The following is a 24,038-nucleotide window of genomic DNA, read 5'->3' as shown; positions in this document are numbered from 1 at the left end:
TTGTCATGGGGTCCCTGATTAAATACTTTAGGACCTTAGAAATAAATAGGAAGATAAATCACGTCTTACCCTGATACTTTTTTGTTAAGTCCAGTAGAAATGAATGAATAAGGTTTGGAACACAGAATCCGTCCATCCTTGGGCACTTGATGTATTGGTTAAAGACACTAGTGGGACGAGAGGTTTTACGCTTCCTCCTAAATCTTGTTGTGTTAGAACTGAAACAGGTTTTCAAAATGGGATTTATCGTAGGAAAGCTGAAGTAAAGGCCCCAGGCATCTCATCACTCTTTTAGAAGACTCCTCTACCTGAGTTCTCCACTGTCTTGGGTAACTTTATGATATTAGGATATCAGAAATAGGGAGGGAGATATTGCCCTCTCTGTGTGCTTTTCCCGAGTGATCTGCAGGGCACCCTCCCCTTTCACATATGAACATCAACCATCAGCCAGGGCAGAGCCTGGCTCCACACTGAAGGGCCTCTGGCTCCCAAGCCATCTGCCCTTTCTCTGCGACAGGCTTCTTCCAAGTCAGGACCCTGCTTGAGTTAAAACCTAGCCATGCCCTTTCTCCAGACTCTTTGGCTATAAATAAAATCAATACGTTAGTGTTTTTTGCAGCCCCATGAAAAGATTCATTCTCTTCCCTTTCTCCCCAACCCACAATCCTTCCCCTTATTTCTTCCAAAGGAATTTTGTTACTGATACTCTAATAGTTCCCGACTCAGCCAGCCCCCTTCCCTGAGTCCCCAGATGCGTAGCTTCGTTGTGTATCAATGCGGTACACAGCATAGTTCCTCACAGGATCCACGCAGAACTGGGGCAGCTTGGTTTCACTGTTGTCTCCATTCAAACAGGACACAACCCCCAAATCTACTCTGATTCTTGCAGGAGATGGTGTATTGCAGGAGCCTCTTTTCCAGGCAACTCTGTCTATATACTGCTGGGCCCTCAGTCCCTTCACCAATGTCACTGGTGTCAGCTCAGCCAGGGCCTCTGGGAGAATTACACAGTCAGATGGACAGCAATGTGATTTCCCACACCCAGGGCAAATCACTCTACAGGCCTGAGGGTAAGGAAACGGGAAGTTAGTGATTCAGGAGGAATCAAAGCAAAGCTCGGTAGGCATGTCAGGGGAAGGCTCGGAGGTGGCTGGGGAGGGCATTCCAGCTTATGATGCGACGTGTTATGATGTGTTCTCTGTGAGGCTTCAGACACGTGGCGTCATCTGCCCTGCACCTCAGCGGAAGTTCTGCAAACCTGTCCAATAAGCAAAGCATCCTGGTGCTGGGGTACTTTGTTCTCATAAGCCACTCTCGTACAAATTAAATTTTAAAAAGTGTTTATTGCTTTTCCCTTCTCTTTCTTCATTGTTTCATAAGAGCAAAACTACTTCGGGCTTCCCTTGGTGGCGCAGTGGTTGAGAGTCCGCCTGCCGATGCAGGGGACACGGGTTCGTGCCCCGGTCCGGGAAGATCCCACATGCCGCGGAGCGGCTGGGCCCGTGAGCCATGGCCGCTGAGCCTGCGCGTCCGGAACCTGTGCTCCACACGGGAGAGGCCGCAACAGTGAGAGGCCCGCGTACCGCAAAAAAACAAACAAAAAACAAAAAAACAACTACCTCTATGTGCTCTGCACTCTGCTGGGACATTTTGTGTAATCCCCTCAACGGCTCTGTAAAGAAAAACTGGTACATACGTTTTAGAGATGAAATTCTTGGGGCTCAAATTTAAGAGACCTCCTCCATCAGTATCTATTAAGTAGCACGCTCAGTATTTGAATACAGGACTCTCGGACTCCAAAGGCCTTGTTCCTAGCAGAGCAGCTCTTGAATATCTAGCGGAGTGAGGGTAAGTCACCACAGTTAAACAGCATGCACTGGCCAGACCAGAGTCTGCTTTGGGATTGACGTTGCATGTCCAAGTCAGGGGTGGAATGTGTTCAGGCTCGCAGTATAAATTTACTTACACCTGGGTGTTTTTGTTTGTCTGGTTTTTGTTTTCATGATTTGGTCAGACTTTTCTAACAGGATATTGTTGGAGCCTAGCCTTGTTCCTAGAAAGCTTTTATGTTGCAGCGTGATGATTCTGTGCCTCCTTTTTTTCTTATTTAAGGAGTACTGGGAGCGATTCATTTTGTACAAAACAGCAGTCATCCTTGAGAGAAAATGTGTCCACTGGAAACTGAGCTGCGTGGCTGGGCTGGGCTGGAACTCTTTATGATGTTGTCATTCTGGGTTTGGTGAAATGTCTCTTGAAGGTCTTACTGGTATTTCTGGGCCAGACAGCAGAAGCACGCTGATCCCATTTTAGGTCATAGGGTGGTTATTTGAGAAATGTGGAAAGCTTAGAGGTATTCCTTGCTTTAGATTTGTATATAAGTTACTTCTAGGTTGATGGGTCCCCACTTAGTGCCATCAGGCCTTAGCTTAGGCATACAATGTTGTGACAGTTGTGGGTTTGGGGTCTAACTTTTGTTTTGTTTTTTTGTAGAAATTAATAAGCAAGTATTTATTTTTGGGGGGAGATTTGCAATTTTATTTTTTTTACATCTTTATTGGAGTATAATTGCTTTACAGTGGTGTGTTAGTTTCTGCTTTATAACAAAGTGAATCAGTTATACATGTACATGTTCCCATATCTCTTCCCTCTTGCGTCTCCCTCCCTCCCTGGGGTCTAACTTTTGCGTGTACCTCATAGGTCTGTGCAGACCATTGGGCCAAGGGGAAATAAAGAGGGTGGAGCATGAATAATGAAAAGAAACTTCATATGTCCTGATGCTGAAAAACTGTGACAAGCATCTCCCTAATCCCCCTGCCCCCAAAAAAGATGCCTTGTTGGATCGATAGAGGAATGGAAAAATGGAAAGATAGGTGATAAAGCTAATTTTAGAAACCTGTTAATCATAAAACCTAGACGGTGGGTATCTGGGCGCTCACGATAACAATTCTTCCAACTTCGCCGTAAGTTTGAAATTTTTCATAATATAATGTTGGAGGGAACAAAGAAGAAATGTCATAATCCTTCGCTGTAGAGCTGTGGTCTTAGTTCTTAGAAAATATATTTATTCAGAAGATGTAAGCAAGCAGTAAGGCAGAGCCCTCCGCTTTTCTTAGGCAGTTTTTGTTTTGGGGTTTGTTTTAAACCGGTAATTCTCTGGAGCTGGTAACGAAGAATTGGAAATCAGCAGGTAAAACAGAATGAAATGTTTGCAACTCCCGTGATGCAATATTATTATTAATACTGATACACAACTATTGATACCATTTACTGAGCTCTTGTCTTATGCCAAGCCCTGAACCGGGCACCTTTATTAAGCCTTTTATTTATTTCTAATAACAATGCTAAAGATATGGGCACCATTAGGTCTCTTTCATAGATGAAAATCTGGGTTCAGGGAAGTCAAAAGCATGCTGTTCGAGGTCACACAGCTGGTAAGGTGGTGTCAGGATTCAAACCTGACGTGATCACCCTCAAAGCCTGCACTATTCCCACTGGACCCTCAAAGTGTGGCGGAGACAGCAGCCTGGGTCTCGCCAGGAGCTGGTTCAAAATGCAGGAGACCCAGCCCTGCCCTCACACCAGAGAGAACCAGAATCTGTACTTTAACAAGCCCCCCAGCTGTTCTGTGTACAGGTCAAGTCCGAGAAGCACGGTCCGAAACCACACTCCTCTGGAAATGTGGGACTGTGTCTTTCTTTTCCTCTGGTGTAACACGGGACCCCTTAGGGTCAGTGAAACTTAGAGTTTCTTTTGTTTCAGAGCTGGAGCTGCAGCACTCAGCCTTGCCAGCTCCCTTCCCAGCAGCCTCAGAGTGGAGGCAGTGAACCAAAGCATAGAAGCAGGAGTCCGGGGCCCTGAGTTTACAACGCCTCTGATGATCCCCCTGGGGACCCTCACATCTCCGCTCTCGTCTGTGACTCCATCCTAACCAAGTGGGGACATCAGTTCTGGCTCTGTCTGCCTCACAGAAAGGTCACAGTGCCTTTAAAGGTAAAAAGAAAAAACCAAAAACCACAACAGATGAAAGTATTATTCTCCTTAGAGTCGTGTGCGGGTCCTTTGCCCAAGCGTGAGGGTCATCTTACTGAGGTTTGCACGGCTGATAGACTGCCGGGGCAAGTGTTCCTGGCTCGGTTCCACGAACATCCTTGCTGGAACCCTCTCTGTGTTCTAAGAAGAGGACCTTCTCTGAGAGAAGTACAAGCACACATTGGCTTGAACCAGATCCACCACCCTCCCCTACATCAGCTCAAAGTCCAAAGCTTAGCAGTAGAGACCATTCACTGAACTCTTACTGTGAGTACTGTGCCCATCTCTTTACATACACTGTCTCATTTGATCCTTGCAATAACCCTGAGAAGGAGGTCCCTCCCACCCCCATTTTACAGGTAAGAAAAGTGGAGACCTAAAGAGGTGAAACAGTGGAAATGAGGTGCTCTTAATTACTAGGGTTAGAGGGATGTTGCTTTCGAGCAGATGTAATTTACCAGAAAACTGGCACATAGGAATTACAAAATCTCCCCCACATCGCACTGTTTTAAGCAACTTTAATTTTTCTACCAATGATTGCTTAGGACTCTAGAAAGAGCAAAGAGGACAAGTCACTCCTGGCTGAAATCAGCTTGTGATTTTTCACCCTGAGCTAAGGAGCAGGTGTTCTGGCGCCTGATGTCTTTTGTGTCTTCTGCTGCATGAACTGGAAAAGGGGAAGACATGAGAATCAAGGAGCCATTTTGGAAAATATTTTAAGAGAACCTGAAGTCTATTCTCTTCTGCAGGATGTTTTTAGCAAAGAAATGGTTGTATTGTGATTTGTAAAAGTATTTTTGATAGTTCAGAAGTGGTCATGTTTCTTTATTATGTTTTAGCCTTACGATGAGATATGCTTTCCTTGGCTAAACTTCTCACGAGGGAGAACCCATTTCTCATCTTGATGCCTCAACGTGCGCTTTGTGGACAGAGCTCGTTGTGTGCTGAAACTCACGTACGGGTTCTCCCTCACCAGCACCCAGGGAAGGCGGGATCTGTAGGATTCGCAGGAGCCTGTCCCTTGTCTTCGGTAGCGGGCAGCAGCAGAAATGCTCCCTGTCGCTAAAGCAGAGTCAGTCGTAGAGAATTGGTGCCTTGAAATCTCTCCTGATCGTTTACCCCATCCCTACTTCTCCATTTATACGCAGGGTTCAATACACATGTGAACGCGGGAGGTGAGGTCAGAGCCGGGACCACAAACACTTTGGGGTCTGGGCGTCATTAGAAGGTAGTGGTGAGGAGAATTAGCTCAGACTGGCCTTAAGTGCCTGGATCTACCGTTTCGTAGCTGCATGAGTAAGAACCTGCTTCTCGAAGCTTTAATTTCCTCCTCTGCTAAATAAAGGCAGTTATCTATTAGATAGCTATTGTATAATTATTTTGAAGCTTTTGTAAATACTGAATAAATAGTATCACTAACTGGGCTTCCCTGGTGGCGCAGTGGTTGGGAGTCCGCCTGCCGATGCAGGGGACACGGGTTCGTGCCTCAGTCCGGGAAGGTCCCAGACCTTAACAGCTAGTATGTTCGTGGAGTCTGAGTGTAGGTAAGTAAGGAATGAAAGTGTCTCAGTTAGAGAGGAGCGATTCAACTTTCAGAGATGAGGTCGTTTGAGACATATTCAGAGAACCAGTGGTCCCCAGTCAGATATGCCTTGGGGAACTGGCCAGGGTGCCTGAGGCATTTAATGGGACCGCCATGACCTGGCTTTAGCCAGCTGGCTGTAGGCCCAGGATGGGCATATCTTTCAGTTATTCAAGAGTCAAGAAATCTGGACTTGCCCGTGAAAAATCTGACGTAGGAAAACACCATGTTCTTCAAATCCAACACGTGTGGCCTGAACTCAAGTTGTGGGCAGAGAGTGTGTGAGCTTGGAGTGGACTTATGTCCAAGCGTTGGGATCATGATAGGTGGAAAAGAGCCGTGGGCTGGGCCCTGGGGTTGATTTGGGCTCTGTGTCCTTGGACAAGCCTCCTACATCCTCAGTGCCTCAGTTTTCAGAAAGCACTGTGAAAGGAGGTACGACTTACAAGAGCCTAACCAAGCCTCCTTCTTCTAGAATACTTCAGTAGTTTCCTTCTTGTTGTGCATTCAAAGTCCGAAGAGTTATAATACTGGCCCTTGCCCTTGTGCCCTCCCCACTACTGGCTTTATTTTGCTGTTCCATTTTGTAAAAGGACGGTTATCGAGGGCTGAAAATGGATGAATATCGTGTACATAAATTAACATGTGGTGACTTGGAGCTACGCCAGCCTCTTCCAAAGAAAATCCAGATAACGGGCTACAAGACCGAGCAGCTTTCATGAGAAAAGTAAAGAAAACAATCTCCCTCGGCGCTTGCCGCAGAAAGGAAGATAAAGGAACTGGAGGATGGATAAAAGTATCCAAAAAACATAAAAGATGAATTGATGGGAAAGGCTTGTGTGACCACTCCAGGGGCAATAGGTGGGGAAAGTCAGGCTATTTAAAAAAATAATAAACCGTGGAAATGATTGGAGCGATAGTCATGGAAAAAAAGGGAGGTCACATAAAATCTTTCAAGAGTGGCCTGGAAAAAAAATAAGACTTTATGAGTTTAACACGAGGACTCTATTCTTACCACCTGTGGGGAGCAATTGGCATTGGCTAACTGGAGTTTGGTTTTGCCTTCTTGGCAGGAGCTGAATTGTTATGTTAATATTCCGTTGGCTGAGTTTGAAGTACTGACTGAATAGAAAATGGTTTGCAGAAGGGAAAATTCCCAGCCTCGGGTTCTTACTTTGACCACGGAGCTCTTTACAAACTTCAGACTTAACACTCAAATTCAAAAAAATAATTAGTATCATGGCAGATATCTCCAGCGTGGTGCGAAAATGAATAGCGTTTCCACTAGGACCCTCTCCCTCCCCAAGGCAGTTTACGGGCAGGCAGAGTGTGTCCTAAGATTTAGGCCCAGGAGCCCATATGGGGCTAAAGGCAGACCGCTTTGATAATACAGCATCACAGCGCAGCTCCCAGCATCCACCTTTCTGCATTTATCCGGACTCTTTTCTTCTCCATTAACACTGGCTTCTCCTTCGAGGTCATTCCACTGACCTGGCTCTTCAGACATTTTAGTTATCTTGAACAGGGTGAGGCCAAAACCCTAGAGGACTCAGGTTAAAGTGGATAAATCCCCAAGACCTCCTACACAGTGACCTTTCCAGTAGTCTATGATGTCCTATAACTGATTCCAGCGAGGTGCCCTGTGAAAACTAAAGACTGAACTAATTTACTCTAATTTGTGATTGACTCATGACCCTTTAAAAGTTGCATAGTCTTTAGGATTGCAAGAATAGACTTCTTCTTAATTGCAGATGAGCCTGTAGCTGCCAATGAGTTCACATCTCCTCCAGCCACCCACCTCTGTTACCACCTTCCTCAGGTTGTTTCCTCCGATTCACAGCACCTTGCCTCACTTCCATTCCTATATGCACAGATTTTCACAGAGTGTGACTTCTTTTCATGATGTCTGTAATGGCAGTGAAATGGGAATTTGGTTAAAATACCACATAATTAAGCCCCATGAGGTAACCACAGGGTTTATAAATGTAACAGAGAAACTCCACGTAGATAATATAAAAGTCTGTGAGCCAGAGATTTTAATTGAACCGTTTACTCCCCAGGAGCAAATTAGTCAGCTAGAGCCATAAAAACTCATTAAGTCCTGAAGATTTCATTTGGACAACCACTTCACATTCCTGAATATTTTCTGAGCCTCGTTTCAGCACACAGTATCATATCTAAGTGGTATCTAATTCAGGGATTTTCAAACTATGTTTCCATCAAACATTGATTTCCACAACATGGTCTAAGACTTAACACTGCTAAAACTGAACAATGGCAGATTTCTTCCATTAAAATGATGTTCTCATTTTTATGGTTTGTTTTTTTTTTTTGGAGTATAATTGCTTTACAATGTTGTGTTAGTTTCTGCTGTACAAAGAAGTGAATCAGCTATGTGTACACATATATCCCCTCCCTCTTGGACCTCCCTCTCCCCACCACCTCCACCCCCATCCCACCCACCTAGCTCACCACAGAGCACCCGGCTGAGCTCCCTGGGCTATACAGTAGGTTACCGCTAGCTATCTGTTTTACACATGGTGGTGCATATATGCCAATCCTAATTTTCTCTAACTTTACAATATTAGTAACTCAGTATAGACGATACAATTCTAGTTGATGCCAATATAAAGGCAGTTAGTTAACATTTGATGTATCCTCTTTTGAAATCCACACTCTAGAAGTTAATTAGCATAAGTTCCCTAACCAGAGATCACACCACAGAGGCAGTTAACGCAAAGCCTTTTAATATCACTATACTTACCCCAAGGTTTAGTAATTGGCATAAATTGTATTTGAGATCATTTTTAATTGAGAAAATGGATGTTTAAGTAATGGACAGATAGAAAGATTCGTATCAGCCCCTCTGCCCTTGGACAAGTAGGGCACGTACCAGCCAGGAATTGGCCAATAAAAGAAACCACTCTAGGTATTTCAAGCAGCAGGGAATGTAACCAAGTTTCACAGACCTACTAGTAGGTCTGGGGAAGTGGAGGTCAGAGAAACTGACTGTTTTGAAACAACTGTTTTGAAGAATTTAGGAGCTCAGGAAGTGCAGGGCTCAAAAGTGAGGGCAGGACTTCCCTGGTGGGGCAGTGGTTAGGAATCCACCTGACATTGCAGGGGACATGGGTTTGAGCTCTGGTCCGAGAAGATCCCACATGCCTGGAGCCTGTGCACCACAACTACTGACCCTGCACTCTAGAACCCGTGAGCCACAACTACTGAGCCCGCGTGCCAGAACTACTGAAGCCCGCGTTCCTAGATCCTGTGTTGTGCAACAAGAGAAGCCACCGCAATGAGAAGCCCACGCACCACAACAAAACGTAGCCCCCACTCACCGCAACTAGAGAAAGCCCGTGCGCAGCAACGAAGACCCAACACAACCAAAAATAAATAAAATAATTTTTTTTAAAAAATCAAAAATTATCCAAAAAAAAAAAAAGGAGAGGACAGCTGATGATCTGCCCTTAGAGAGTTGAGGCCGAGAGGGATGCCAGGAAACCACACCCCACATATCATGTCTACTGTCTGCAGAAGAGCATGTCATCTGGCTGCAGCTGCCAATGGGGAATATGGTTTATTCCTCCCTTTTACCTGTTCAATGACAGACTATGAGCCAGAACTTCTGCTTGCAGGAGAGTTTTTGAAATGTAGTTTCCTGGCTTCTAGCCACCCATCACCCCCACCCACAAAGGGAGAATCTAAAAGAGTAAGGATGATTTTGATTGTTAACAGGCAGTGTCAGGCATAGGTGTAAGAATCTGGCCAGCCCAGTGTCGGGGGGCAAGGGGGAAAGAAATTTTCCGTTACCCTTCTAGGTTCTTCTGGCTGGCCTAAGAATTAAATTGACTTGACATGAGATAGATTAAGAGGAGGAAAATCAAACAAACGTTTAATAACATGTGTACATGGGGAGAGACTCAGGAAAAACTGAGTGATTGATTCCCTGAAATGGCAAAACCCTCACTGACTTGAAATACCATCTTCAGCTAAGACAAAGAGAATGTTGGGGGTTAGTCCTTTGGGGCTTCAGAGGGGAGGAAGGCAATTTACATGGAGATGGAGAAGCAAGTGTTTGGTAAATAAATGTTTACTGGGCTGGGCAGAGACAGTGGGACATAGAGTGAACTCTGATCTTTAATCCCTGTGTAGAGTTTCCTCCACCACACTTGCCCGTATTCTTTGCAAATATCTCTGGTGATAGCTCTATTCCTGGAACGGGCCCTCTGTCTACAGTTAAGGGGAAGGTCAAACTTTCTTCCTGAATCTTTTGGGCCTTGATTGTTTTTAGTTAGAAATAATCCACGTTCCAAAGGGACATTTTAGAGTGGCAGGTTTTTTCCCATCCTTTTGAAGTGGTGTCTTAGGTCTAGAGCAGCCCTCTCCAACAGCACTTTCTGTGATTATGAAAATGGTCTGTATTTGCACTGTCTAGCGCCCTGTGGTTACTAGGCAATTGAAGAACTGAATTTTATTTTTATTTAATTTAAATTAACTTAATTTTCTTTTTTTTTGCTGCACCGCATGGCTTACAGCATCTTAGTTCCCCAACCAGGGATCAAACCCAGGCCCTGGCAGTGAAAGCACCAGTCTTAACTACTTGGAGCGGCAGGGAAATCCCTAACTTAAATTTAAACTTAAATAGCTACGTGTAGCTCATGGCTACTGAGTGCGGCAGGGCAGGTCTAGAACTCGACTCCTGCACCCTCTCCCATTCCATCAACTGGAAGCTACTGTCTCATCTGACCTGAAGTGTCCCTGATCCTGCTGTCTGAATAATTGTTGTATTTATTGTGTTCTGAAGGTATTTGTTAGAGTGACGTCTGATGGAGTTGGGGGAGGGTTTCACTGAGTTTAAGGTATTGGTCATCTGATCGCTTTCTGTGCCAGCCTGCTAGTAAACAGTTGTTTCGTAGTTGGCTGAATTCGGCCCGAGACTTGCTTTCACCTTAATGTATAATAGTAGCGAGGTAGTGGGGAGGACAGATATTTACCTACAGAACCTAATCACTGCAACAATCACTTAGCCTGAGGAGTTTGCAACATGCACTTTTCTCCCAGAAATGTTGCCCACATCTTCAGAATCTGCAGTATCTTTACTGTTAGCAAACATTAGCAGGTGACAAAACAACGGCTACATAAATACGAATACTAAAATCCAGATGAGCTAGTTGCCCTCCACTGAATACTTTTTTAATGTGAACATATGCTCATGGTATTTTTCTTTTTTTAATTCTTACACCTAACACAGACTTCCTATGTATGAAATTATTTCTAATTTATATGGTTGACTCCATATTTCGTACTGTTACAAAGACAGCCCAATATTCTATTACACAGAAGAACCCTGACTACCAAGCGTTGTACCACTTAGAGAATCACAGGCCTGTTTGCTCCATAATAGGCACTTAAAAGTTCCTCTCTGTTTAGTCTCGCAAAATGCTGGGATCCTTATACTGGACGAAAGCGGCTTCTTGGGCGGGGAGGGGAATGCATTGGGAGATTGGGATTGACATATATACACTAATATGTATAAAATAGATAACTAATAAGAACCTGCTGTATTAAATAACTAAATAAAATTTAAAAAGAAATTCATATAGACACAACAACTGGCATTGGATAACTGTAAATAAAAGCAATTCTTTTCAGAAGTTAAGAATAAATTCTGATAAAAACAAAACAGAAAACAAAACAAAAAAAAGCAGCTTCTTTCATGAACACATGACACATTTTTCTGCCATACTGTAAGAACATTAGCAATTGAGACTTTATCATTTGTTTGCCTATCAGATATAGGGAATACTGATGCTTTAAATTCTACTGTTTTTCATTTTACTTACCCTTGAACAGTTTATACCTAACGGCCTTTCTGCGTGTGTCATCATTTAAAAATTGCTCACCAGATCTCAAAAGGTGGTGTTACTTATTAATTTAAGAACTGAGTAGCATGGAAATGATGCCACATTATTTATTCAACATTCATGGAATTCAGTTTACACAAACTCTGGCATCCTCATTAATTCTCTCTTTACCTGATGGTGGATAACGCTAGTTTGGAATTGTCTTCAGGATGCTATAACTTTTATCCTAAGGCAAAAAGGCGAAGGAAACTGGTCACTGGGATATTTGCTTAGTCAGCAAACCTCGTATCTTCGCTTTTCGAATTATTCTTCAGCCTCATTTACACAGTTGCATACAGGTATCCTGGAATTTGTGATTTGCAGCTGCAGTGATTCTTTGCAGGCAATTCCCTCGGATCACGGCCCTTCTGCGTTAGATGCTCGTTTTACTGGGGTCTAAGGGATGCATCAGAGGGAGGGGCAACAGGGTGGAAAACGTGTCAGTTTCTGGGGGATGTCTCTCCACACAGCTGGCATAGAGGTTGGGGGAGTGGGGTGGAAAGCAGCTCCTCCTTAGATGCCTGTGAGGAAACAGACAATTTGTACAGGTTACAACTACTCAAGTCATCCACCAGGGGCAAGGGAGAAGCAAAAGGGGGACAGGATAGACTCAATCCAGAAATACTGAAGATCTCCCTTAGATGCCTTTGGGGACACTGTTGTTCGGCCTGTACATTACCACATTAACAGGTTTTCTAATTTAGGGGCCTCCGTTATTTAGTGCCTTTTAACCCACAATCCTGCAGACAGTCAGACTGTGTATGCATTGGTCCCACTGACTCAGCACACTTGTGGATTTACGGGTGATGTTAATACTCGCTGACTGATGTGACAAGATGATACTTTCAGATGAGCCCTCAGATTTGATTGGTCAGTGCTTCAGTCTCATTCAGCTTCTCATAAAACCATATTATTGATAGGTTTTGATGTAAAACTAAAGACTCCCCAATCGAAAGCTGTCCGCTCAGGGTGAGCTGCCATGATACCTTGACTTAAAGTAAAACCGTCACTTGCTTTAGTTCACTCATCAAACCTTTTGGTCTTCACTGCAAGAAGAACTGAAGTCACAGTAAGCGTCTGTGTTCTTGAGTATTTCCAAGATGTGTGGACACTTGGTGATTCTCAACTTCTCAAGGGAGCATGGTAACCGTAGCATGGTCCACGAGTTCAGTCAGTGTGCTGAAGTGGTTCATGAAAGTCTTTATGCTCTCTCTGCCCCTGGTAAAATTTGATGATGTGGGCTTCCCTGGTGGCGCAGTGGTTGAGAGTCCGCCTGCCGATGCAGGGGACGCGGGTTCGTGCCCCGGTCCGGGAAGATCCCACATGCCGCGGAGCGGCTGGGCCCGTGAGCCATGGCCGCTGAGCCTGCGCGTCCGGAGCCTGTGCTCCGCAACGGGAGGGGCCACAGCAGTGAGAGGCCCGCGTACCGGGGGAAAAAAAAAAAAAAAAATTTGATGATGCTGAAACATTCTATTTTGATTCTTAAATTGGAAAAAGCAATCTAGTGAATGATGGTGCATAACCAATGAGGCCCTTTTGCTGGCTCTCGAATTACTTGTTTACATGGATTGAGGGTGGAATGGGTTGGCTTTTTACAAGAGTGGTTAAAAGGGCTTCTGGATTGTACTCCCTAAACAGGATTTGCAAGGCTTTTAATGCTTTAAAAGGGGGAGCTGGAACCAAACTGAGCTGTCTGTCAAGGTTGTTCTTCTCACCTCCCACCCCCTTTTAAGCAGACTTGGAATTGTTCTTGGAATTAAACTGAACTTAGGTCACTAAAGGGAGCTTGGCTGGTGCTTTCCCAAAAGCAGACCCCATGTTCCGTTGTCACATTGCCTATATTGATTTCTTCTCCCTTGTACCTTTATCTAGGGCTGCAGAGGGGCATTGCTAAAGTCCCGTTGTCTTTTCTCTTTGCAGGCCTGTTGATCGGTGCTGGCTGTGCCCTGTACCCCCTGGGCTGGGACAGTGAGGAGGTCCGGCAGACTTGTGGCTACATTTCTGGCCAGTTTGACCTGGGTAAGTTCTCTTCATGCACAGTACTCCTTTTAGAAGAGAACCTTCTCTGATCTTTCATAGAAGGAGAAGGTGGAAAAGGGATGGAGAAGAAACACCCATCCCAGGATTGGAGCCAGCAGTCACGTGTGACAATACACATACATTCATTTATTCAACTGTTTAGTAAAGGGCTATGTATAATCTACTGTTGGCCTGTACTGTGGGAAGTACTGTAGATACAAAGAAAAGAAATGGCCCTTGCTATGAGGTGTTAATATTCATTCATTCATTCAAAAATCATATATTTGAGTCATTTCATGCACTAAAAGTAACTCTCTCTGTGGCATTCAGTGTCTATCGGAGAAGATAAAGCAAATACTATGATCGAGAAGATGAGCGTCAGTGCTAAGGAATCTGAAGCAGTTTCACTCCAGGGTAATACACAGCTTTGTGAAAGAGATGGGGATGGAGCTGGGTCTTAACGTGACCCTGTGGATCATCTGGCAGGCAAGGATTTCAGTTCAGCAAAGCACAGGGGAGGGATGAAGAAAGCTCGTCAGGGGACCATAGAGACCCAGGAAACAGGGTCTGTGATCAAGTAGGCCACAGCTCACACCTTGATGAAGGGCTCATGAGTTTTTCTGCGTCCTAATCAGAAAATGTGAGCTATTTCTCACTTGTGCAGAGAATGTATTCTACTTACTTGGCAGCCTATAAAAATGTTTTGCATGGTACGACATGGTTTGCACCGTTATAATTTGTAATGGTTAGCTAATATTTCCGTTGGATGAGAAACCTACATTTACTTAACCACTTGCTTATTTCTTTCTAGTTGGGTATTTTGCCTACTCAGTTGGTGTTACGTAAACATATTGTAAGGAGTAGTTTAATGAATATAAGTCTTCTCTTGACTGAATCATTTTCTTAGGATGTTTTGCTAGAATTGGTGTTAACTAGACCGAAGATTATGAGCCCACAAAACACATATTGCCAAACGATAGCCAACATATTTTTCCCTAATATATGGATAGACAGATTAAGTTTTTGACAATGAGCGCATGGTGAGTTACTAACTTGAACATCTGTCTGCTTTTCACATTAAATATTTCTCTCTAAGTAGAAAAATTTTGAGGGAACTGGTCTAACGGCAGTATTACTATATCCCAATTCATTTAAAAAATTTTTGTTAGAACTTATCAAAAAAAAAAAAAAAAGGCACTTCTCTGGCAGTCCAGCGATTAAGACTCCGTGCTCCCACTGCGGGGGGCGTGGGTTCATCCCTGGTCGGGGAACTAATATCCCGCATGCCGCATAATACAGCAAAAAATAAATAAATAAAAGAACTTATAAGAAAAAAATTCTGTTGGATACTGAGAAAAATGGGCAGATGTGATATCATATAAAAAGTCTGTGAATTTGAAAACGAAGCAATTTTTGTTTGACTCAGTGGATGACAAACACCTGCTTCCCTCAAAATACTATTGGCTCTTTGGGTAGAGGAGATGGTGCCTGAAATATCACCCAATTTCCATGGATAAAAAATAAGAGATTTCCCTCTGCCCATTCTTCCCTCATTGAAGGCGAAGCTGTCCTAAGGCTAGATTAGTTTGTGATTGTTGTAAATGCAGAGAAGGGGAAAATACTGGCACAAAGTTAACCGCTAGCCTATCCTTTTTTTTATTGGAAAGCAAACCGTGTCCAGGGGAGATATTGCAATACAGTGTTTGGCATTTTTCTTTCTCTGGTATTTGAGGGATTCTCTGCTGTTTCACACAGGCCTCAACTTGGTTAGAATCCTGTTCTTGCTGGTGTCTTGCTGTTGAGTTTTGCCATATTAATTAGCAGGTTATAATGAAACTCAGATCCTGTTTTCGCTACTGCACCCCAGGATTTTGCAGCTTCTCAGCACTGAGGATTAAAAATTTGAATGTCAAAATTAACATTAAAAACAAAACACTTGCCTCTTTCTTTGCTAGTGATGATAATTTTCTTATGTTATAAATTCACTAAAGCCGTTTTAGCAACCTTAAAATTACAGCATTGTTTTAATTTTGGCCTTTTCAGTTTTAAATTTCTCTTAGATTGGCTGATGTGGAAAAAAATCAAAACTGGCATTATCTACAGATAAAATGAGCTCTGGGTCCCCTGAAGAAGTATTTTGGCTTTATCGAGTTCCATTTCTCCAGGTTACTATTAATTTTTCAGACTCTGTGATCTTTTCTCCCTAAAGAAGACCTAAAGGGAAACCGTGGCACAGAGATGTCACCACACCTTTCCCACCGAACTTGCTGTGTTTTCTGTCTTTACTAAAGTATTACTGTTCTCTGGAACACTGATGAGAGCTGAACTTCAGGGAGTGAGTGAACTCAGAGATTACGGAGCAAACTTGAAGAGCCTAGGGCTGGGTTGGGAGCCGCCCTGTGCGTGGGAGGGTGAGCGTTCTCTGCAAGGATGACTCTGTAGCCCTGTGTTAGTGGCGCACGCGCTGCTAGCCGTGGCCGTACCGTCTCTGCCACTTCTGAGAATCTGAGCTTGTTTCTGCGCCTCTCCATAGACAGCGTGTGAATGAATCTTTCCTCCCGAGGGTTGGGCAGTGTTAATGTTATTAAGGTTCACGGCCTTCTTATAGTGGAATGTGGGTCAACTTCTTGGCGTGCCGTTACTGAGCTGTGATTGCTGTCTTTAGAGCAGGGGTCCCCAGCCTGTTAGGAACGGGCCGCACAGCAGGAGGTGGGCGGCGGGCCAGTGACTGAAGCTTCATCTGCCGCTCTCCAGTGCTCCCTGTTGCTCACATCACCGTCTGAACCATTCCCCAGCCCCCATCCGAGGAAAAATTTTCAGGAAACCAGCCCCTGGTGCCAAAAAGGTTGGGGACCGCTGCTTTAGAGCGTATCCCAAAAGAAATCATTTTTGCTTTTGTTCCCACTTTGGCAGATTATTTAAGGAGTGCATTCATTCAATTACTCAGCAAAGGAATATTTATAGGGTGCTTTCGATGTGCCAGGCCTTGTGCAAGGTGCTGGGGACATGGCATCAGGAACGAATTTAAAAAGACACTATTGTGGAGGAGCTGGGCCCGTGAGCCACAACTACTGAGCCTGCTTGTCTGGAGCCTGTGCTCTGCAACAAGAGAGGCCGCCATAGTGAGAGGCCCGTGCACCGCGATGAAGAGTGGCCCCCGCTCGCCACAACTAGAGAAAGCCCTCGCACAGAAACAAAGACCCAACACAGCCAAAAATAAATTAATTAATTAAAAGACACTGTTTATTCCCCTCATGGAACTTAAAAACTAACAGGAAAGTTACATATACTTAGATATATAAATATATGTGTGTGTGTGTATGTGTGTGTATATATACACACACACACACATATATATATATGGAGAGTGTGTTATAAAGGGTCAGGAACTGTAATGGGCACTGTGGTTGTCTTGCCAATACTATTCCACTCTAGTTGGTCAGTCTAAGCCAAAGTTTGGCAAATGTTTCTATAAAGAGCCAGAGTCAGATCATGAATATTTTCAGCTGTGCAAGCCATATGGCCAAGTACATGGTAAGACAGTTCCTATATGAATGGGTGTGGCTGTGTCCCGATAAAACTTTATTTACACAAACGGGTAGTGGAGCTACCCCTGGCCTCAAGCAAAGCCATGCCCCTGATGTTCCAGAAATGTCTTCATTCCATTTGTGCTCATTTATCGATTCCTTCAGCCGGTCAGGATATAGGACAGTCCAAGACTTTGCACCGAGCAGCCCCATCCAGTTATCCTAGGATCCTTTGTAAATACTACCATTTTCTTGTTGTGTCATGTTGTGACATAAGGTGTGAAAAGCACCATTAATTAAGCTTGGTCATCCCACCTCTTAGCACTAGCATGGAAAGCTTAAGCTCATTTGGGTGAGTGAGACTGGAGATGTTTCCAGAGGCTTCTGAGAAAGATGGAATCACATGCTAAGGAAGAGGCATCAGAAGCCATGGTCTCCCTCCCTCTGGCAGCCACCCCTGACAAGGTGGAATAGCAGGAAGGAGCAGGCCGCAGGGCAGGGGCGGGCAGAGAAACCAGCCTGTGGGCAGGCATCCCTAGAATTTCCAGCCTTGCTGACACACAGTAATTCATTTCCTTACAGGGTAAAGATTGAGGCAGGCCTTCTCTTACTTGCAGCCCAAAGCAGCCCGATTGGTATTTCATTTAGTTGCCATTTCACCATTCGAGGGGCCCTGACCTCACCTGGGTGCTTCTTAAGGAGGTATTATTTTTAGCTGAGCCCTCAAGGCTGTAGAGGATTTCGGTAGGTAAAGAGTGAACGTGGGCGTGTTTTAGGGTGACAGGGAGGTAGGTTGCAGGCAGGTTAGGGAGAAGAGCCGGGAAGGAGCCTGATTACGCACCAGAGCAGGTAGGAATCCTTGAGGGGCCAGAAAGGGCCTCCCAGGGAAAGAGCATTTAAACTGAGTCCAAAAATATGAGTACTGTTTAGGCAAGGAAGGGACCACGTAAAAAGCTTACATTTGTGGTTGTAACATAACATGGCGGGAGCCTAATAGAATCTACTTTTTTAAATGCCTGCTTTCCTTAGAAAGGCACGTGGGGGAGAATTTGTTTTACATTCATCAAAAACAGTTTTATCAGGCTATTGATTATTTCTCAAGCATTTTCATATCTTATCAAGTCCCGAGGCTTGAAGCAATTTTGCAAAAATAACCACTTTCACAAATCAAAGACTGTTACTCTGCTTACCTTTAGATCACACTTATCTATGAGGAAGCCAGGAGCAGGTTTGAGTACACACATTTTCAAAACAGGGAAACAAGAATTTAAAGCACGCTGCGTAATGAATTTCTAAATTCCCCCACTGAAATGGTATAGCTTGCCTTGACAGTCGTTCTCAACCTTGAGCATTGGAATCAGAGGTAAGCTGGTTGAGAGGATAGATTTTTAGTTTCTATGCCTTGGATATTATGCTTCTGTCATTTGTGTTTCAAACAAGGATCCCCGGTGATTCAGGTATAAGTGGTCAGCGACCATACTTTTTTTAAAAAAGCCTTAATTTATATAGAAAAATTAATTTTTTGTATCTTGCTGGAATTTAGTTTAACAAACATTCATTCATTTTGTTTTATATAAATTAGGAGGCTTTAACTTTAGGTTACGAAAATCTGATGCCAACTGGCTTAAACAAAGAAGACATTTAAGATCCCTTATTACAGGCCAGAGCCTGTAGATGAATTTTAGGCTTGACTGAGCCAGGGGCTCAGAGATGTTGTCCATCTCAAAGTCCTTCATCCTGAGGCTAGTTCTCCCCTTGGTCGGAAGACGACTGCATTTGGCACTTGTGGCGCTAAGCATCCTTGTTCATGTCAAATAGGCGAGGGCGAGCTTTTCCCCCCGTAATGGAATAAAAGTCTCTCTCCTCGGTCTAGTTGGGCCAATTTGTCACGTGCCCATCTTGAATGAATAGCTGCTGTCAGGCAATACCATGTACGGACTGGCTTCTTGTGGCCCAGCCTAGATGTGTTCAGAGTTTTACAGAACCCGAGTTACTGAGAAGTAGTGACATTTGTAAGTGGAAGATGAGGCTGAGAGGAGAAAAGGCATCTCAGTCTCTATTTTTCTGTCAGACTTTGGTGCTCTGTGCTCCTTCTGTCATGAAGTCCATGGTTGTGGACAAAGGGCCAGTAATGGTTTATGCTGTGCAGGTGGTAGCCATAATGGTTCTCTTTATTAATTTTTAAGAGAACAAAACAGTACAAGTGATAAAATAATACATAGTGTAGCATAGCATCTTCACGGAATAAAAGCCCAGTAGATGTTTGCTGTTATTATTCACATTGTTTGTACAGGACCACTTTTAAGGAATATTTGCTGATAATCTCTATTCTTCCTTTATATTCCATGCCAGCAAGTTGGGATTTGTACATTAAGCATAAGGGCTTTATCATCAGGTTGTCCGGTTGATATAATTCATGCCTCGGAGATATTTTCATCCACCAAAGACTTTTCTAACTCCATCCTTATGATCAAAAGTAGAGTTTCAATTAATTTGTCTTGCTAATTTGCCAAGTAAATTTGAGTAATTATTGATTTCACTTTGCTATTTAATTTGATTGAGAAGCCATCATGTTTCCTGTCCTTGAAATTATGCTCTTGGCTTCTCAAGAACCGTACCACAAACTCGGAAAACTCAGAACCTCTCAGTGTCAGAAAAGATGAGAGTCTGTTTCTTCCAAATGTTCATGCCAGTGAAGAAATCTCTTCTCCTCTGATCTGAGCAGTGACCATTGCACATCTCTTTGGACACGTCTCCTTGAGCTCTTTGACTCCTGACTCGTGTTTTCTCTCTTCTCGAATCAAACTGCACTTGAAAAAAAAATGATTGGCAAGCTATGGGGGGGGGGGGGTCAGTGGGCCAAAATGGGAGCGAAAGTAGAAAATTTCTTTTTTGAGCTTTCTCAAGCTTGGCGTTAGTGGGTGTTTCTGAAGCTGAGTGACCCAGTTTTCCTGATGTCCACAAAGAAGCTTCTATTTTTTGCAGCCAATAACAGGAGAAGCTGCTCTCAGCTTCTGTGATATTGAATAAAACGAGCATCCCTTTGGTCAGAAGTGAGAAGACTCCTGTGACTTACGTGGACTCTTGAGGCGGCTTCATGCAGACCGAGTGGAGGCTTTGCCCAGGGGCTGCAGCCGTCTGAGCTGTGCGGGAGCCGGGCTGGCCTGCTAGGTGCTCCCAGAGAGCAGCAGGCAGCATCTGTTGCTCGGTTTGGGAAGACACCCCTAACACTTGATTGCGTTTCTGGTCATTGCTTAAAGGTAATTGATGATGCTATGATGAGACTGCGATTTGGAAGACTGGTTAGAGGTAAGGTGTTGAATATGCATTGAGATTTAGCCAAAGGTAAAGTCTTTAAAGCAGTGATGATTTCCCACCTCCTCCATGGCTATTATCTGGAACGGTTCCAAACTTTTGACACTTAAGTGCTAATCACTGGAAATCGCTTAGAAGGTCCAGCATGAGCCTATATTCCTTCACTCAGCTCTAGTGCAGGAGGGTGACAGAGGGAAGCCGGGCAGCTGCTGTGAGTTAAACCAAGACCTAAACTGGTGGGCCTGGGGGGACCCATGAGAACATTCTGGAAGGTGATGCTGGAAAGGATGCTGGGAAGCTGCCCCAGGCAGAGGAAGTCCAACTTGGCTGGTGACGAAGTGACGGAGCCAAGTGTCTGGGCATCTCCAAGGAAAAAACAGTCAGCTTTGCTGGTCACTCAGCTTTCCTAGGGGCCTCATTTTCAGGAGATGAAGGATTTTCTGTGTTCATTTCAGAAAGTAGGGAGAAAAATCAATTCATTTCAGGGGCGTAAATTCAACCCGCCCATTCCTGGGACCATGACAATAACATTAGAGCATGAACATTTCCACTTTAAGTTATAGCTGAGTAAATACCTCTGATCCTGCTTTAGGAAAAAGCACCCCGTCCTGTATAATCATAGATCCAATTCTATCTGCTTCCCTAAACACATCTTTGAAGGTTCCTATGGGACAGGATTTTTGCAACTTCGGTGCCTATTGCAGTGTTTGGCTCATAGCAGTATTCAATAGACATATTTATTAAGCACATTCTAGGTTCCAAACATTGTACCAGATACTTAGAATAAAATTATGAATTAGATAGATATGATTCTTACCTGCACATCACACATCTGCTGTCTACTAAATGGTTGAAAGAAGGGACAGAGGGAGGCTGAGAGAGAAAAGGAAGGAAGAGAGAAGATAAAAAGGAAGAAACCCTATGGCTCATTTTTGACCACTAAAAAGGCAGCTGCCATCATGTTTCTGTACCTACTTGGCCACTGGTATCCTGGTGAGAATCATGACATTACTCTCTAAGGGACTAATGGCTTAACCATCTTCTAGAAAGTAATCAAGTTCAGGGTCATAGTTTATAAAACCAAAAGCCCTGGTAGATGAAAGAAGAAATTGCTTTAAATCTTTCCTTCCTAAAGTCATTTTTGGTCTGGTTATTTTAGAGCAGAATCTTGCCCATTGTTGTATCGGTGCCTTTTAAAAACCTAAAGCGGCTTGCAGTGATTTGTAGCAGTGGAATTCAGCGCTAGTGGAAAAAAGGAAATGTGCTTAGAAAGCCTGCAGGAAATGAGAGATACGATTCTTCCCAGTAGTTTGGTGGCCGTACCTTAATATTGAGATATTAAGAACTATTAAGATATGGCCACCAAACTGTTGGGAGGAATATGTTAGTCTGTCTTTTAAAGATGCTTCTTCATTTTTTTTCAATGTTATCCTTTTCTAAAAACAAAAAATGATCTACCTGAGTGGAGTGCCACTTTAGACTCAGTTTACGGAAGGAAGTTTGGGAGATTGAACTGGTTCGTTCTCGTTATTCTTTTGTATTGTGTGCTCTTTGCTATTTCCTAGTATGCTTCGTTTGAATATTAATCTGGGGGTAGAAATGCACTAACACTAAATCTAACGGGTTTTGATGTTTTAGATCCTCTCTCGGGAATGAACCTTGTTTAATCGATTATGTTAACAATGACTATGAGAAGCAGCAATTAAGACAAATTGGCTACATGAACATCATCTTGAATAAATATGTAGATTTATTAAGTGTTTCTCATAGGTAAGGATTTAGGGATAAATCTTACTAATTAAAAAGAAGAATCTACTGCCCACCCCCAGCATCCCAAGCTGACAGTTCCTTCTGATCATGTAACACAACCCCTTTGGGAAATCTCCTGCCAGCTCCCTGCCCTCAAGGAGATTACAGTTGAGAGATTTCGCACAGATTTGTCTTAGACCATCCTCTTATCTAATTGTCTATTCATTCGGAATGGTAACAGTGAGGAAAGATGTTTCACTAATGTTCCTGGGAGACGTGTCTGTGCGAGGATTAGAGGAGATTTCTTTCAAATCTTCGTATTGTGGTTCCTTATCTTGGGAGAAATATTTCTGCCCCAGAATTGAGAATTCACATTACTGTGTTAACTCCTCTGTTAGTGACCTCCCTGTGGGTTTTTGTCTTTGTTCTGTAATAGAAATAGAAGATAGACCTCTTAACAGGTCTCCTGTGAGGAAAGGGTCGTTGGTAAGCATTACTGATTAATAATCCATCAAAAGTGGTTTTAGAATAAAACCAAAAATGTAACAAAGTAATCAAAGGGCTGATCTGACTTTTCACCTGATTTTTAACCTGGTAGAATGTTGACAACAACTAATTAATATAGAGAATTTGTAGAGTAAAACGCATTTATCAGATCTTTTCAGAAAATTCTGTACAAATGAGTTATTCCAGATAAATGAATTTTCCTCTTAAAGGAAAAAACATGGACTGGATTTGAATCTCAGTTTCACTCCCCGAGAACTGTTTGATTCTGGGCAAGTTATTTGAGCTCTCAGAACTTCAGTTCTTCGGTCTCTAAAAGAAGATAAGAGTACTTGCTTCACCTGCCTGTTAAAAGGATTGAAGGGGGTAGTGGAAGATGCTTTTGTACATGAAGACGTACAAATAAATATCAGTTCCTCCTTGCTGCCTTAAACACCAACGCATTTCCTGCTTTAATCATGTTGAAAAAGTTTGAGGATGTTTCATGTACTTTTCCATCGCTTTAGCCAGAATATATAAAAGATAAACAAGACTTAAAAAACAAAAAATCGTTAGCGGCTATGCTGTCATACGAAGTCATTCCCAAGAGCCATGGACATTTGTTGAGTGATTTGCCCTTTTACTAAATAACCAAGACTGAAAAAAAACTTTGAGTTCTTTCTGCTTTTTTTGTAGTTGTTTTGCAACAGTTTTATGTCGCCCTGTCAGCGATTATTCATTGCAGTTATTAATTACCCCTTCCTGTTCCTTCACTTCTAATCTGTGTCCTTTCTCAAGTCATCATACATCATCTTAGAAGCATGCTTTAAAAAAACACAGTTCAGCTCTGTTTCTGTGCACTGTGCATCTTTGAGGCACTGATTTTTGTATATTCTGGACAGAGTTGTTTTTCAACCTCTTGATATGGGATCACGCTCTGGAGAGCTGCTACGTGATATCTTAGTACGGAAGCTGCTTGGGTTAGCAACTGGGTGTTTTGATGGCACTGGTAATTGAGTTCAATGTTACAGTAACCCTTGTTCTAGGGATGAGTTTTAACTTGAGGTCTCCAGACCGTTCAAGAAACCCAAAGTCCATCCATCAACAGGCTTCAGGGAATTTGTTACCCCACTGAAAACTGTGCAAAGTTTATATGCTTGTGCATATGTGCTTTTTTCTGGAAAGGGTATTCATAGTTTTTATTTATTATTCAAGTGGATTCCTGGCACATGAAGACTCAGAGCCTGTGGTAAGCAGCATTTGGAAGTCTGACACTGGAAAGCTTTGAAACCTGAATTCTAGACCTAGTCTCTCAACAATCCTCAGATCTCCCCAGGAAGCTGGAAAGCCATTGGGTTCCTTTGACTTGATTTCATTATCCACCAAAGTGTTTGTCAGAGGGAGGTTATAGGGAGAAACATCTCTACT

The 24,038-nt window shown here is 43.4% G+C and overlaps 1 protein-coding gene across 1 annotated transcript in view; it reads left to right on the top strand.

The window, feature by feature from the left end:
• The window catches only part of LHFPL6 (LHFPL tetraspan subfamily member 6), a 232,512-nt gene that overhangs the window by 190,136 nt on the left and 18,338 nt on the right, over positions 1 to 24,038 (top strand). Inside the window, exon 3 of the mRNA XM_032610695.1 lies at positions 13,438 to 13,536. Within this exon, the coding sequence (XP_032466586.1) occupies positions 13,438 to 13,536 (99 nt within the window). The remainder of the gene's footprint in view (positions 1 to 13,437; positions 13,537 to 24,038) is intronic.

Source organism: Phocoena sinus, chromosome 18 (assembly GCF_008692025.1).
Source record: "Phocoena sinus isolate mPhoSin1 chromosome 18, mPhoSin1.pri, whole genome shotgun sequence".
Lineage (NCBI taxonomy): Eukaryota > Metazoa > Chordata > Mammalia > Artiodactyla > Phocoenidae > Phocoena > Phocoena sinus.
The sequence above is the reverse complement of the archived record's forward strand: the minus strand, read 5'-3'. Positions and strand labels throughout refer to the sequence as shown.